Raw genomic sequence first — 17,845 nt, forward strand, 5'->3', positions numbered from 1 at the left:
TTTCTACCTGTGAGTACATTACTATTTCCACTGTACCACAGTTGCCTCTATTCATTTTTTTAAATAAAGACTTCACTATTTTTTCAAAAATAGTGAAACTTTCAAAAAATACTATTCCTAAAAGGTTCACATTTTTTTACTAAAAATACAGTAGACTACTAGGACAGTATTGAAATCACTGTTGTTTTTGGCAAAGATAAAAATGACATTGAAGTTCCTAATAGCTTGCAATATCTCATTTCAGGCTGAAATTTCCTATGATGTGATACAAAAACATTATTTTTGTGCTTCCCATGGTTTCATGCTCAATGTCCTACATGTGATAGGTACTTAAGAAATGCTTCTTTTTTAAAAAAGAGAGAAATTAATAAATACCATGTACGAGGGAGACCCCCAAACCCCCAGAATTTATTTATTAAAAATTGTGTATTTATTCTTACATGTTTAAACTTCAGTCACCTTCAAAGTACTCTCTGTTTGAAGCAATACACCTGTCGAGATGCTTTTTCCACTGCTCAAAATTGTTTTTGTTTTGTTTTTTTTGTCTCACTCTGTCACCCAGGCTGGAGGGCAGTGGCACGCTCCCGGCCACCACAGCCTCGAACTGCCAGGTTCAGGCAGTCCTTCTACCTCAGCCTTCCAGGAAGCTGGAACTACAGGCATGTGCCACCACGCCTGGCTATTTTTTTAATTATTATTGTAGAGATGAGGTCTCGCCAAGTTGCCCAGGCTGGTCTCGAACACGCGGGCTCTCACCTTGGCCTCCGAGAGTGCTGAAATTATAGGTATGAGCCACCACGCCCAGCCTCAAAATTGTTTTTAAACTCATCCATTTTGATGCCTCTTAGTGCTTCTGCCGTTTTTTGTTTTGCCTCTTCCACATTGGCAAAATGTTTCCCTTCTTTGAGGACTTTTTTCATTTTTCATGAAGAAAACAAAGAAAAAGCCGCTTGGGATGAGATCAGGTGAATAGGGAGGGTGGGACACGTGGATCGTGCAGTGTGGGCAGATTATACATGTAAATCACTCATCATAAAATGGGCAAACACATTGAGAGAATCTCAAAAAAAAACACCTCAAAACAAAAAACAACTCACTGAAGCCAAATGCATCCTGTCACAACAATGCTAGCTGGTACACTGATGCCAATGGGTTCCTAGAATACTTACCTTGCGGGGGAAGCCTGTGCTACAAGGGGCCTGCCTTCCAAAAAACAATTCTGTTTTGTTTTGATTTTTTGGAAGGGGATTTCTCCTCATATATATTTTCCTCTGATGATGGAAAAATTAAACAAAATCCTCATTTTTGTAAATGGAGAGACAGGACAAAACTCCAGTTATTCTTCCTAATAATACTATACATATACACTATTTTCAAAGAAAAAGAAAATCAACAAAGAAGATACCTGCACACTCATGCTTATTGCAGCATTGTTTTTTGGTTTTTTTTTCTGGTTTTTTGAGTTGGAGTCTCGCTCTGTCAACCAGACTGGAGTGCAGAGGCCGCTCCCGACCACCGCAGTCTCGACCTGCTGGGCTCCGGCGATCCTTCCGCCTCAGCCTTCCAAGTAGCTGGAACTATAGGCTCACGCTACCACGCCTGGCTAATTTTTGATTTATTGTAGAGATGAGGTCTCGCCAAGTTGCCCAGGCAGGTCTCAAATCCATGGGCTCAGGCAATCCACTCACCTCAGCCTCCCAGGGCGCGGGATTAAAGGCTGAGCCACCGAGGCCGGCTAGCATTGTTCACAATAGCAAAAACATGGAACAAATCGTGCTGCCCATCGAAAGAGGACTGGATTAAAAAAATGTGGTACATATACACAATGGAAGATTACAAAGCCACAAAGAAAGACAAAATTATGAACTTCACAGCAACTTGGATGGATTTATATTCTATAATACTGAGTGATCTTTCACAGAAACAAAGAACTGAGTACCACATGTTCTCACTCATAAGTGGACCTTGAACAACTATTGTAATACGATGAAAAAGGAATTGGCAGTAGTGGGAAACTGCCGGGGGGGTGCAATATAAACATTTGTATATCTAACCCTGAATTGTACCCCACATCTTTAAAATTAAAAATTAAAAAAAAGGAAAACTATATGGGTGAAAATTACTGGATTTTATTTGAAAACAAACACTGAATTTAATTTTTTTATATTTTCAAAGGCTTGAAATCATCTTTGCATCTTTCTATCAACTAAGGATATACAAAATAGATGAGTAAATATGTACACTATTTTTAATATAATAGTAAGAAAATAAAATTGTCATTTTGGGCTTACCATGTTGGACAACTGGTTCTCTTAATGGCTCCCCAGCAATTAAGACAAAGTGGCTTCTTTTGGGATCCTAAAGTTAACAAGAAAGCATCAGACAATAAACAGGCTTATTTTGGATGTCAAACTGGGAAAAATTTAAAATTGACATGCTAGCCAAATGGGCAATGTTCCTATTTCCGAACATAAATTCCAAAAATATTTTCTGTGCAACATTCAATATGGAAATGTTTATTCCTTAAGCTGTTTAGTAGCAATCAGAACTCAAGAATAAGTACAGGCCCCTAAAATATTAGCACTCTCAAATTAAGGAAGAAGAATTTAAATTAAGATTTCATTTAACTGGTAGCATCTTCATGACAAACTCTGTGGTTGAACTGGCTTACTATACTGTTTATAATTTCTCACTAACAATACAATTTGGTTTTTGGGTTTTGTTTTGTTTTTTTGAGTCAGAGTCTCATTCTGTTGCCCAGGTTGGAATGTAGTGGCAAGAACACGGCCACCGCAGCCTCGACCTGCTGGGCTCAGGTGATCCTTCCGCCTCAGCCTTCCAAGTAGCTGGAACTATAGGCCTGTACTACCACACCCAGCTTATTTCTTTCTTTATTTTAAGATGAGGTCTCATCAAGTTGCCCAGGCTGGTCTTGAACCCCTGGGCTCAGGCAATCTTCTCTCCTCAGCCTCCCAAAGTGCTGGGATTACAGGCTTTAGTCACTGTGCCCAGCAACAATATAATTTTTAAAGGGAAGATTACTTAGGCAAATCTTAAAAAATATTTTATTACTTTTGACACTTATTACTGTGAATGTAAAATATGACCCAGAAATGTTGCACTAAGTAGAACCCTATAAAATCAGACTATCCAAGGGCATCTGCTCAGGCAAAATTCCTTCCAAAAGGGTCGTTCCTATTATGTAAACGTCTCTAAAAGTTTTTGTTTAGAATTAAGGATTAGCATGAGCTTCGCAGCAACCTGGATGGAATTCGAGTTTATAATACTGAATGATCTCTCACAGAAACAAAGAGCTGAGTATCACAAGTTCTCACTCATAAGTGGACCTTGAACAACTACTGTAATACTATAAGAAAAGGATTGACAGTATGACAGTAGCAGGGAACTGCGGGGGCAGGGAGGCCTGGAATTGACAGTAATCGATATATTCCTGGGGAAGGGGGGGCACACCTCATCAACAAGGGTAACTGCACAGTGAATATTTGTATACCTAACCCTGAATTGTAGCCCACAATTTAAAAATAAAAATTAAAAGAGAAAAAAAATATTAAGGATTAGATTTTTTTCCCTGAAATGGAAAAAAATATGAATATGCTAGTGAGGATACAGGGAAGGTTACACTTTCTTATACATTTGGAAGATTTTAAATTGGTGCAGTAATCCTTCCAGAGAGCAATTGGACAATATGACTCAAAGCTTCTGATATTGCTGCTGTCCTCTGACCCAGTAAGGCCAGTTTTGGGAATATAGTGTAAGGGAATAGTTAGCTTCACACAGTTTCTTCATTGTAGCACTATTTATCACAGCAAAAATTAGGAAGTTCTCCAAAAATGAGGGATTGGTTTAAAAATTATAATACATTTATAAGAAGAAATATCATATGATCATTATAATTCATTTTCCTAGCAAATATTTAAGTGTGCAATAAAATATTCATAAGGCATTGTATGTTTTTTAAATGTCACAAAATGTTATATAGAATAATTTTCACTTTTAGGAAAATAAAGAAATTATATATTGAAAAGTTAAGGAAGAAGCATACTAAAATATTAGCATTGGTCATTTCAGAGTAATGGGAATTTAAGCAAATTTTATTTTCTTCTTTATGCCTTTTGGTATTTAAAAAAAAAATGATACAATGAATGTACGAATTTCAAAAGTTAAAAACAAACATAAGGTTGGGTACAATGGCTCATGCCTGTAATCCTATTGCTTTTGGTGGCCACGACAGGAGGATTGCATGAGCCCAGGAGTTCAAGACTACAGTGAGCTATGACTACATCACTGTACTCCAGCCTGGAAGACAGAGCCAGATTCTTTCTTGCTCTAAAAAATTAAAAGAATAGAAACATAAAATATATTTTTTCTAAAATTTGTGTTTGAGGAATTGTTTTATAATCAAATGCATTTCAGATTTAACAATCATTAGATAATTTCACTATATAAATTTATTTAAATATTTTGAGAACTAACATGTTATAACTGTGAGTCCTATTTTTATTAAAATCATACGTATATCATATATACTAAACTTTTCAATAATTTTACTTATTAGAAATTGGTGTTTCCCCACATCTTCAAAATTAAAAATTAAAAAAAAAGAACAACAACAAAAAGACATTGGTGTTTGATTTGGAATTAAGGAGAACTTTAGTTCTATTCTTATATATACTTACATGTAGTTCTTGGTGCCCTGACAATTTGATTAAGTTAGGACAACATGGTGGTTAGTTGTGAGTCAGAGGTACTGGTAGGTTCCAGCTTGTCCTCATCCTCCTGCATGCCATATCCAGCTCTTCTTCCTGACTGTTAACCCTGCCAACCAAGAGCAGCCTCAGAACCCTCCCCAGACACTTGGCTGCAGAACTACAGACTTTTCCACTAGACTTCTCAGTCCATTCCCCTTTTGTGGTCTCATTTCAGTGACTAGATGTGCTTGGTATTCCAGATTAACTGGTTAGTGACTTATCTGATTCCCTAACTTCTGTTTTTTATATCTTCATTTCCACAGATGCTCTCACAGCTCTTTGGCGAGCTGTCTTGTGAGTGCCATCTTGTGAGGAATCCCAAGCTAGCCAAGTGGAGAGGCCACCTAAAGCAGAACTGTGGCACCCCCAGACAACAGCCCCAGCAAGGCCCAGCCAGCCCCCAGCCTGCTAGCCACATGAGTGACCTCAGAGAAAACAGCAGAAGACCCCTCCATCATGCTTGTGAGAAACAATAGATCTTTGGGATTTTAATCCACTAAATTTTAAGGTGGTTTGTTACTCACTAAGAGATAACCAAACATTATGTATTTCTTTTGAGGCTTCTCTTAGGTTTATCTGCTTTAGAACAAAGGCAAACTGTTTATGTACGTTAAAACAAAGACTTCAAAAATGTTTAAAACTTCATCCATACACTAATACAGTATATTTCTAAATATATAAGATAATGTTTTACTATATCATATATTTGTATATTTTTGCTAATACAAAGCTATTTAATTAGAAATCATTATGTTACTAGTCCCAGAAGATTTATCATTTGATTCAATAAAAATTCACAATTAATTATTTAATCTTCCAAGTATTGAATAAAAATTGCCATATTTTACAGGACAGAAATGTGTTCTGCCCCTGCCTTCAACTTAAAAAAAATAAATGAGAGTGTACGGTAGAATGGTTTCTTTAAAAGTTTTAATTTATTCCCTACAGTCCCAAGGCTGGGGTCATTTATTACATCCACTGACTTGATGCTTTAACCACTTCTTCACATTTTAAAAAAATCTCTGTTTAACCAGTCTGAGGCCTATACTTATTTATGCATCATCCCCTTACTTATCCATAATCCAACTAGCTGTCAATGTGAACCCAGCTGACATTTTCTTTCCTTAACTAGCCTTCTTTGGTGAAATCTGATAGTCTTTCTAGATAGTCAGTAGAGTGCTAATGTGGTTAAAAGTCCCATTTGCTGTCATTTTGAAAAGTCCTATGGTGAGCTTGTCTACAGTGGCAAATGATGAAAGTCATGCAAGAGCAAAAGAAGTGAAAGACCTGTTTAAAACCTTAGCCCTGTGTGGCTCTAAGTCAATGTCTTTATTGGTTTGACGAAAAACGTTAAAAAACATATGAGGGTAACAAAGGTCCATTTACTGCTTCATGTATAACTACCCCAATTAAAATTTATGGTCCTTTGAGGCTCAGATCATGTCTTTTACTTTGGCACACCTTCTCAGAGTTCCTGGTACAGAATTAGGCCCTTCTGGGTTCACTTAATAATTTACTTTTAAAAATTGCTCTGGTTAGTCCATAAGTATCCCATAAGTATAATAATATTGCCAAAGTATGTCTTGAGTTCCACTGATAACAACAATAAATTATTGAAGCCCAGATGAAAGTTCTATGGTTCATTTAATATGTTGATAACTTCTAAACTATGAATATCTACTCAGTTTGATCATAAATATAAATCTTAAGATGGCAGAATTCTGAGAATGAATCCAAGGACACGTTTTTATTTCAATAACATTTATTGTAGTGATATATTACCTGGAAATATTACCAGAAAGAAACTGAGTTTTAGCATGACTGTATTATTTGTACTTCTTAGGCCAAGGAAAAGATAAAACAATAAACTGTTATCAGTTTTTAAAAAATTAGTTTTTTACTTTATCATGAACTTTTTATACATAAATAAGCAAGAAGGTTGTCTCTAACAGGGTGTTTATTTTTGCTTTTCAATGTTTATTTTAATCAAATGTCAATCTTTATAATTTTAATGAGCTCCCCATAAATAGTGCTAGTTAAAGAGCATTGTTACTCTAAAGTATGGTTTTGATAACAGCCAATGAGGAACTGATTGTCTACCTTGACTTGTGAGTTTGCTAATCCATGAAGTTTAAGACCTTCTCAACCAGATACTAGCATAAACATGGGTCTTAAGGTGAGATGGAGCCGTTTATATAAAAATCCTGTGTTCCTGATCATGGAGCCAACAGGGCAACCATCACTCAGGAGAAAGTCTAGAACACTAACTGTGGGTCAAAGTAGCACAGGGATCTATAGCCCCTGAAACAGAAACTTTTCCAGAGTGACTAGTACTAGCCCAGGATAAATGTCCAGAGTAGCCTAGATTCTAATCTATAGGAACTCTGAAAACATTAAGTCCATTTTGAAGCCATTGTTGTGGTTTGGGCTTCCTTCAAGAAGTCAAGCGGTCTGGCCGAAAGACTTAAATCCAGTATAAACCAAACCTCTGCAGTTGCTACCTGTCATGACAGATTTCAGAATAATGGTCACGAAAATTAATTCAACCTCTGAGTAAATCAGGGGGCCCTGCAGGCTGGCATGTGCTGGCCTGAGATGGGTCAAATAAATTCTAAGATGGAACAGGGAAACCTGGGGCAGAGAGAAGAGGTGTGATCTTCTACAACATCCCTTCCTTGCCCTCCTCTCCTGCCCTGGAGATTGGCTACTCTAGAAAAAACTGCCCATATGGCCAGTCAACCAAGGAGATGGGCACGATGGTGGAGGACACAAAAATGACGAGTCGTGAAAGTGCAGGAAGAACAGAGTCAGAAGGAAGCCAGGGAGTGAATTAGCCCCTCATTCTTGATCACAATTTAGTGCAAATGGGATTAGGGGCAGCACTAGAAGTCACGTCTTCCTTCTTTGTTGAATCCTCAGGCTGAGGCTAGTACCAAGTGAGGATAACCCTGGCCTGGAGCCTGAGTGAATTAGGGCCTCTTTGGGCCTTTTTCTAGCTGTAGGAACAGCTGTGTGCCCCTAAGCCTTCAAGCCTAATATATGAATCCTTATTAGATAGCATGTATGTGGTATGATTACCCATTAAGTTAGGTGTTTGGATTTGGAAAATTTCCAGCTACTATTATTGGGCATCTACAATGTACTAAACTGGGAATGTCCAGGGCCAGAGAGTTTGAGGCTTTGTGGGTCAGCCAGTCTCTGTCACAACTACTCAATTCCACTTTTTTTTTTTTTTTTTTTTTGAGTTGGAGTCTCACTCGGTCGCCCAGACTGGAGTGCAGTGGCCGCTCCCGGCCACCGCAGCCTCGCCTGCTGGGCTCCGGCGATCCTTCCACCTCAGCTTTCCGAGTAGCCAGAATTACAGGCATGCGCTATCACGCCCGGCTGATTTTTTGATTTATTGTAGAGATGAGGTCTCGCTGCCCAGGCGGGTCTCGAACCCACGGGCTCAGGCAATCCACTCACCTCAGCCTCCCAAAGGCGCGGGATTACAGGCTGAGCCACCGAACCCGGCTCAATTCCACTTTTAATAGAGGAAATATTACTTCCAAATGCTTTCTTATAGTATTATAATTATTCAAGTTCCGCTTATGAGTGAGAACATATGGTACTCTGTTTCCGTGAGGGAAACTGCTAGGGGAGGGAGGGGCATACCTCATCAACAAGGGTATCTGCATAATCAATGTTTGTATAGCTAACCCTGAATTGTACCCCACATCTTTATAATAAGAAAATTAAAATAAAATAAAATAGATGAAAGACTCTATAGACAATAAGAAATGAATGAGTGTGGTTATGATCCAATAAACCTTTATTTATGAAAAAGGTTTGGATTTGGCCAATGGACAAATTTACTGACCCTTGTGCTCAATCTGGAGTAGACTCTTGCCATAAGTGATCTCAAATACTCTTTCTAACAATATCTTGCAGTTGATATCATTATTTCAATGTTGCAGACAAAGACACTGAAGTTCTGAGAATTTTAGAAATGTGTCCAAACCAGGCACGGTGGCTCATGCCTGTAATCCCAGCACTTTGGGAGGCAGAAGTGAGAGGATTGCCTGAGCCCACGGGTTGGAGACAAACCTGGGCAACTTGGTGAAACCTTGTCTCTACAATAAATTTTTAAAAATTAGGCGGGTCTGTAGTTCCAGCTACTTGCAAGGTCGAGGCTGTGGTGGCTGTGAGCGTGCCATTGCACTCCAGTCTAGGAGACAGAGTGAGACTCCAACTCAAAAAAAAAAAGAAAAAGAAAATGTGTCCAAAGTTACAATAGCTAACAGGTGGCAAAGCCAGGAGTCAAACCTTCACAATCTCTCATCTGTTGTAATCTAAGGGGGACTTTCTACTGTCCTGTGGATATAAGTGACACAGGCCTCCCTTAAATGCTCATTTTTAAAATATCAATTTTTAATAGAACTCTCTCTGAGGTTTTGATGGCTCAGGCTATGCCAATATACAGCAACATTTATAGAATTGTGCATAACAGAATGATGCCCCTGGAGCCAGGAACACTGCTTGCCAATTAATTAGTGATTTCAGCTGACTCTTTTCAGCTGTGCCTGTTCTTCTGACTCCCCTCATTGCTTCTTTCTGGTGTTCTATTTCAGCTTCCAAATCCTTATTATCTTCACTGTGTTCTCTGTTGTAGTATGGGAAGTACAGAGGTTGCCACGTTAAACCAGATAATGTTACAAATGGCTTTGGTATCAGTAGGTTCTGGTCTATGTGTAGCTCTCATGCCTCTTTCTTGTTTGGGGTTGAAATATATAAAATTGTCATTTTTTGTAGGTCAAAAGTGGCAGTTTCATATGGTTCAGCCTAATTTTAAAGGGCATAGATTCTGAGAGAGGCATTTTACTGGTGCTCACAAGTTTTTTCTTCTGTTTACTTCATAGTTCATGATGGTGCTACAGATGATTAAAGCAGTAGTAGGTTAGCTGCCAGAAAGGTGGACTGAGATCTAATAATTCCTCAGATCCACTGTGTTCTCTAATATCAGGGTCGGAGGGTCAAAACTCATTCAGACTGCCTCTCTACCAGTAACGTACGCACTGAAATAGTCTTTATCTCCACTTTTCAAAATTCGTCTTTTCAGGAGCCTTTGCACAATTGTCTCCTCAATCTTCTTTATTAGAATGACACAAAGCAATCAGACTGGCTTAAGAGACTCACAAGATGGTGAATGAATTACCAAGGGGGGTGAGATAGACATGAGAAACAAACTTGGAAACCTGGGAGAAAAAAAACTCTCAAGACTCCTAAAATATCAGAAACTTTAAAAAGTAGAAATTCATCACAAAAAGACTATGAAATGCATCATATATTCCTCTCAGTTTAAAATGGGGATCATTTTCAAAGAGAGTACGTACATAGATCCATATTTATATTTCTAGAGAACTGACGTATGTTCATATATGCTAAAAACAAAATAAGTCAATTGCATAAAGAAAGAAAAGTAAGAGACAATGAACACATGTTGCCTCCAGATTAGAATTTCTAGGGAGTAAACAATGGGGATTTATATTCCTAAAGATGAGGACTCGGTATAGATAAAACTTGAAAATGAACCAATAGAAATAGCAGAAATTAATGAAAGGGGGTGAAACGTGTGGCATAATTTCTTCCAGAAGAAAGAAAATTTTCCAGCTATTCAAGAAACTTAGGCATTTTCCTGGAAACTAGTAGAAAGTGCAAGTTAAGAAAATTAGAGGAAAATAAAATACTTACCTTGTTCTCCACCTGGACACTGTCCCCTTCCCCAAGTACTGCTGTGTGATGAGGTTCTATTTTTTGTTGTGCATCATCAGGCCCTACAAAAACAACACCCATTAGTTTTAATACCCATTATGATACATTTATTATATGGTCACATATTTGGTTATTTACATAACACCATAACAATAATTTCAATTTCAGAAATAACAGATTTAGGAATTACATACATCTATTGGTTGATTATATTTGCTATTATTAAAGTCTGGAACTGGCTTGTTTTCCATTTGAAAAGAACAGGGAGGTAAATTCTGCATTGTGTTTTCATTTACCCAGTTCATAAACCCCTTTACTATGTTTTAGTGGAGTGAGCTGACAAGAATAATGTCAAAAATAATTCTGTATTGGTATTTCTCTGCACCCCCTATCGGGGAGCTTACTCCACTGTAGTGTTCATTGGTCTGTGAGGAAATTTCAATTTAGAAACAAAAAGTTCAGCTTGTCCAAAGGGCTTTAATCCTAACTTTATGTGGGATGCATTTCTGCCCATTCTCTTTGCAACCACAGTGTTAATATTAAAAAAGCCATTTGAGATGCTCCACCCTAAGGCAAGCCTATCTTATAGATACTGGACTCAGGATTCCGGGTTAAATAATTGTAAGTGTACCTTTAGCTTCTGTACCGGGGTGCCAAAAAAAGTATACACATTTTAAGAGATGCTATCTATATATTACTTTTGGAGTTGAATTGAATTGTGGTAGTAATGTGTAGTATGACATTCGCTTAGAAGATGACATTAATCAAATGAATGCCAGTGTCACCATGTGACAGGCAGGACAGTCAAAGAAAGTGACAGAAGCACAGTTGTAATATGAGAAGAGCAAGCCGATTTTGAAGTGGTATTTGAAATTCGAGAACGCTGTGGAAGTACAATGACAATGGAGGCATGAGTATGCAACAGAACCTCCAACATGCCTAACAATTGCACACATCAGTGATAAGTTTGAGGTGCACAGTACTGTGTGCGATGTGCACAAGGGAAGATCCGGGAGGCCTCGCATAGTTACTAATCTTGCCGCAGTTTGCCATAATCAGAAGTGTCTGGACTCGATGGTAACCACTTTTAGCACCTCTTGTAATTGCAGAAGTCAAATGCGACTTGTATTCATCTTTTGTTATCTGTATATAGTGAGTGTTACAATCTTAATACAATTTTTTCCTTTCTTAAAATGTGTATACATATTGTTGGCACCCATTTTTTTTTTTTTTGGTGTGAAATGTTTAAAACAGGATCTGATCAAAGACTGATTCTATCTTCATTTCCAGGTCATTTTCATGGTATTTCACCCATCTGGTTATCTCCTGAACATAAGTATGTCTCAAAAAATATATCTTATTGTTTCTGACTACTTTCATTATAAATAGAGCCAAATCAGATAATAAATAGTTTCCATTGGGAATCTTTGCCAAAAATGTTAAAAGTAATAGTGCACTTAAGGAAAATTTAACAGAAAACAATTTGATTGCAAATTTTTTCCTAAATAGTCAAAAAGGGCAAAATAATTCAAAACCTATTTTAAAGTTAGTGCTGCATCTTCAGTGTGTCATTAATTGCTGTACAACTTTTCTGCATTTTTCATCTTTTTTCTTTTTCTTCTCTTTATAAGAACTGCTGTCCCATTTACCCTCTATTCCACACATTCCAGTACTTCTCTCATGGGTTTTGATATCTCAAGTTTAGGTGTAGTTGAAGACTTATTATTGGGTATAATCGAGATTGTTAATTGCAAAAGGCAGCCAAACTGCCTCAAACATTTTATTTTAAAGTAATTTAATGTGTAAATTACTTTAAAACAAATGTGGATTTGTTTGTGAATTTTTAGAAACACAGTTAAGGTGGGCCTGCTGATTGCATTGAAGCATTATCTTTCTTTTTCAAGAATATTCATAATGTATTACCTATATTCTTTTAGATTATTAGTTTCCCTTAGTCTTTTTTTTTTTAAGTTTTCAAACAAAGTTTATTAGAGAGAGAGAGAGGAGAAAAGAAAGGGGGACATGCCAGAGCTGGCATAGGTGAAAGAAACTGCCTCCCCTAGTCTTTTACTATCATCTCTCCCATACTAATTCAAGGGAATTTTCTTTAGCGAATCACTTTTACAAAGCATTTTCGTTGTTCTATAAATACTCTTTTTATACTTATTTTGTTAATTTACATGTCATTTAATGAAATTGCATAATTGCAATTATTGGTGCAGCTGGCATAAATTGAGAAAAAACACAGCTGTATTTAAGACCACTACAACTCAGCTGATGGGAGCAGCAACGGGCAGGTTAGAGGAACGCATCATCCTGGGTGTCCATGCACCTCCCATGGAATGAAGAACACTGGCCAATCCAGTTAGTTAGGTAAATAGAGGTCAATTAAGAGACTTGCTGGTGTACATATGTGTTTCTTTCCCTTTATTATAAGATCCAGGAATCATATCAAACTTTTTTTTTTTTTGAGCCGGAGTCTCACTCTGTCGCTCAGGCTTGAGTGCAGTGGCAGCTCACGGCCACCTCAGCCTCAACCTGCTGGACTGAGGCGATCCTTCCGCCTCAGTCTTCCAAGTAGCTGGAACCATAGGCATGCTCCACCACACCCGGCTAATTTTTTAAAATTTTATTGTAGAGACCAGGACTCGTCATGTTGCTCAGACTGGTCTCAAACCCCTGAGCTCAGGCAATCTTCTTGCCTCTGCCTCCCAAAGTGTTGGGATTACAGGTGTGAGCCACTGCGCCTAGCCATATCAAACTTAATGCTACACAAAACCAGAAGCAAAAGGTTGAGCACAACCTAAGCATAAATAATTACTTATTTAAATAAGTTTGAAACATTTTACTGCCTTCATAAGCCAGTTAATTTCAATAGCCAGACAAATGTTTTTAGGATTCTAAATACATTTTCTAAATACCAACAATGTACTTGATACTGGTCCTGCTAGAGGACTGGCATTCAAGCTGATAAGCTGCACCAAGAAGTTTCTATCTTTTGACCTCTGTATTAATGTGCAAAGTAATTTTCATCACAGCTGCAGGGAAGGGCTTCAGTACTAGTATCCATGTAATCTATTGGTTTTCTGACTATCTTTTTATTTCTTTTTTATCATTTGCTGCACAGATTCCAGCCAAGGATTGGTCAAAGGACTTTTTGCCTCAGTAAAAGACTGTTGTGAAATCTCTCTCTGCTGTATAATTTTTAAAGCTATTATTTTAAAGTCACCTCAGAAGGCTCTCCATTGTTGAAAAAAGCAAATGTAACAAATTAAGAAGATCCCTGAAAAGCATAAAATGAATGCTTTCAGATGAATCTCAAATGAATACTTTCTTAGAATAAGTGCTAATTCTACTTATTTTAACTCTGTTTATTCCTTCTTTTCTTCAAGGTGTCCTTAAAAGACAATTACATGACTTCACCTTACTTACCTTGAACTTTTAAAATGTCTGATTTTCTTTGACAACTAGTTAGATGTCCAGTATTTTCTAATGTTCAAAGCACCACTTGTTTGTAGTCCAACTAAATTTCCCAGTGTCCATCTTTTAAGCCCTCTCTGTATCAATTAATATTGTTGACAGCCCCCTAAATTTTCACTCTGTGCAGCCTCCCTAGATTATTTCCTCAACCTAAATTGCAGCCCATTTATTCCTGTCCAATACACTAAGTATATATATTTATAACATCTACTCCAACTGAAAGGAGGTGCTTGACATTCTGAAAAAGACAATTCCTTGCTTAACACTTACTGTCATCTGTGGTTGACTGATGCCATCTTAGTGTTATAAACAAGGTAAAAATCAAAGCAATAAAGGCAGAAAGCGTTTTCTGGATTCTCTATAGATTTTAAAAGTCAGTATACATTCAATAGCTATCTCTGTTTTGTCATTTCTTTTCCTATGGTGATTTGTCCTAGCCCTTTTGTTTTTCTTATTAACACTCCTGTTAGAGGATGGGTAGGAGAAAGGGAAGGAGATAAAATTCAAATGAGGTCATTTGGCCAGTTACTCATTGGTTAAAGCAGAGTCCCAAGAGGCCACTTTTGTGAGTTTGAGTCCCTCCACAGTCCAGTTTATTCTGGACAGATGCGCTCCAAGGCTACTGACCACAGCCCTATCTCCTGCCAGATGTTTTGCACTGTGGCCCAAGGTCACGAGGGGGGATCAGGCCAATGAGTAGAGATGACTCAGGAAAATTCTTCTTCACCTCCAGAAAAACAAGTGGATGAGTAGGTAATTCTCATCCTGAGAATCGCAGAGCTTTTCACTCGTAAACTTCTAGAACTAAAAGGTCTGTCAGGAAACAAGACTGTAACTATTACTTCAAACAGGTTTGAAGATTACTTGTTAATTTTTCTTCCTTCCCTTTATCCTTCACAATGTCATTTAAACCAAAATCAACTGTGAGCTTTTGTAGAACACAAGCTAAGAAAGATTTTTACTTTTTTTAATGGTAGGAAAAAACAGTATTTCATGACATATGAAAAATACATGAAATTCACATCTCAGTGGCCATAAATGAAGTTTTACTGGAATAGCCTTCCCATATGTTTATGCATGTCTGTGGCTGCTTTTTGTTCTACAGAGGCAGGGCCAAGTAGTTGCAACCTCCTATGTGGCCCACAAAGATGAAACTATTTGCTATCTGGCCCTTTACAGAGAGTTTGCTTCCCTGTTGCTTCTTCTCATTCTGTACAAACATTTCTGGTATCCTACCACCTTAAAATTCACATGCTTTCTTTATTATTTTCCATTTGTGCAATTTATTTTGTTGCTCTTGAATCATAAATCAGTCCACTACCTCCATAAAAATGTTTTTTATCTCTATTTTTATAAAGTACTATGTAATACTCAACATTTTCAGAAAACAATAAAAACAAATAATGCCTCATCTATTCCAGATGGTTAAAAGAGTATAATGCATGTGCACATAGACTTATGTTGCTACTATGAAATTATTTTCACACTTTCCCCAGTGCTAAAATAAATGAATTTTGCTCCTGACCCATAATTGAAATATTACTCAGTGAAACAGGAACTACGCCCATTTATACTGTATTAAGGATAAATTCAAAATATCTGAGTTTGAGGCTGGGTGCAGGGGATCATTCCTGTAATCCAAGCACTTTGGAAGGCTGAGGCGGGAGAATGGTTTGGGCCCAGGAGTTTGAGACCAGCCTGGGCAACATAGCAAAACCTCATCTCTACAAAAAACTAAACAAAAAATTAGTTGGGTGTGGTGGCACACACCTGTAGTTCCAGCTACTTAAGAGGCTAAGGCAGGAGGACTGCCTGAGCCTAGGAGGTCGAGGCAGCAGTGAACTGTGATCATGCCACTGCACTCCAGTTTTGGTGTCAGAGTAAGACCCCAACTCAAAAATAACAAACAAATAAAAAACACAAGCTTGCATTACTGTCATTTTCCAGAAGAATAATTTCAGACAGTTGAGCACCCTTTTTAGAGAATAAATAATGCTTTAAATAGCTCTGGGTGTGTGGCCTTCTAGCCCTGAGCAGATGTTATTAGCAAGCAAGCTGTCTGGAATGTATTGCCCAAGGAGTTGGTCATGTTAGGGTCCTAGGAAGTTCAGCTCTGGCATCCCTGCAGGAGTGGGTAGAAAGCATCCAGCTGCAGAGGGTCTCAGAAATGGGAATTCTTAGCCCATTTCTTGGGATGCCCCACCCCCATCCACACCACCCATCACTGTCTGTGGAGATGAGGAGGGGGAAACGAGAGGCTGGCTTTCAAACTCTGGGTTTCCCCGGAAGCATAGCCGGGGATACATATTTTGGTATAAGGAGTTTATCTGGGAGGTAATCTCAGGAAACAACAGTCCAGAAATCCAGAGAGTTAGACAGAAAAAGGGAAAATAGACGGTGAAGGCATGTCATCAAGCACGCTCCAATTGTGGATGGCTTGGGCATCATACCACGGGGATACTCTAAGGAAAAGGCCTCTCACATAGGCCTCAGAGTTATCCTACCTTACGGGTCAGGTAGCTTCCGGAAATGTTAGTTCTCCAGCACTTTCATTCTGCCCTACTTGGATTCAGAAGAAGCCTTCAGGAAATGCAGCAGTGTAGATGCTGGCAGTTCAAAGTTGGTCAGTGGGCACTGAGGAGATACGGCCTCAGGGGTGTGGATGTGGGACCAACAGCATCTGCTACAGCTGTTTTCTGCCAATCCCACAGAGAGCCATTTCCTGGAACCCACGGCTGCTTTTAGGAGAATGGGAAGGGTGGGAGCAGATGCAGGCAAGAGCCAGCCTGCTCTGCAAGCTCCTTTCTCCCACACCTCTGTCCCTTGGCTTTTCTGCTGCTGGGTTGACTAAGGGATTTAGATGTGAAAAGACAAGTTTTTGTCATTGTACAAAAAATATGGGTGGAGTGTGGGGAGCGGATTGAGGATCCCTTGTTTCTGATCCCAAGTCTAGCAATGGGTAACCCTAGAAAGCTAAGCAACTTTCTTTGGATTTCACATTCCTCATCTATAAATAATGGTTAGGTCTTAAACACCTTTTTTTGACTGAACTCAGCAAGCAACACATATATAACCCTCAGGACAGAAAAAAGCCAACTTTGAGATTTCTCAGAGGCTACTGGCACTGCAAATTCACCTCCTACCTCCACCTCCCAGAAGGTAGGCAGATTCTTGCTCCTCTTGGAGCCACTGTAGACCATTGTAGCTCCATCCCTTTATCAGTATGAAGGAGGTATTAACACACATAGTTGTGTCTGGACATTTTATTTGCATGTAGGTCACAATGAAATGGCTATGTCATAACTGATGTTCGTATTAATCTCCTTTACTGAATATTCTGCAAGCTGACAGATACCCTGCCCTGGGCATAGCTTTATGTTGAGAGAGCTGGTGTGAGACGGAAGGAGGCATAGCATTCGATTACATAAAATGGTTTCACTCTATCTTTTCTCCCTTCAGTAGTTTAAATTAAGTTGCAATTGAACCCAAAGTTACATACCCATACTTACCAATATACACATCTCCAGATATGGTATAAATGAAGCTTGTCCACCCTGAAAAGGGATCAGTAACATTAACATGTTAGTGTTCATAATGCCAAAGGAACAAAGATTATAATATAATAAATATAATATTTAAAGACAAAATCCTTTATTTTCTTTTAGATATATATTTTAAGATTTAAGTTCTGTGAGCTGTTTAAAATACACACATATGTACTCTCTCTCTCTTACACACACACAAACACACTGCTAGAGCCAAGTAAGCTGGCCCCAAATGTTTAAGAAAGTAGCCAGTGTTCAGTTCACTTGGCTGTATATCTATATGCCAAAAGTTGTGTTATC

General features: G+C 38.3%; 1 protein-coding gene across 1 annotated transcript in view; it reads right to left on the minus strand.

Moving 5' to 3' along the window:
- Positions 1-17,845, minus strand: part of PIR (pirin) — a 114,101-nt gene that overhangs the window by 4,732 nt on the left and 91,524 nt on the right. Inside the window, exons 6-8 of the mRNA XM_008064617.1 lie at positions 17,510-17,554; positions 10,500-10,582; positions 2,292-2,358 (exon numbers count right to left, since the gene is read on the minus strand). Coding sequence (XP_008062808.1) covers positions 2,292-2,358; positions 10,500-10,582; positions 17,510-17,554 — 195 coding nt within the window. The remainder of the gene's footprint in view (positions 1-2,291; positions 2,359-10,499; positions 10,583-17,509; positions 17,555-17,845) is intronic.

Source organism: Carlito syrichta, unplaced genomic scaffold (genome assembly GCF_000164805.1).
Source record: "Carlito syrichta isolate Samal-C Ts95f unplaced genomic scaffold, Tarsius_syrichta-2.0.1 Scaffold307764, whole genome shotgun sequence".
Taxonomy (NCBI): Eukaryota; Metazoa; Chordata; class Mammalia; order Primates; family Tarsiidae; genus Carlito; species Carlito syrichta.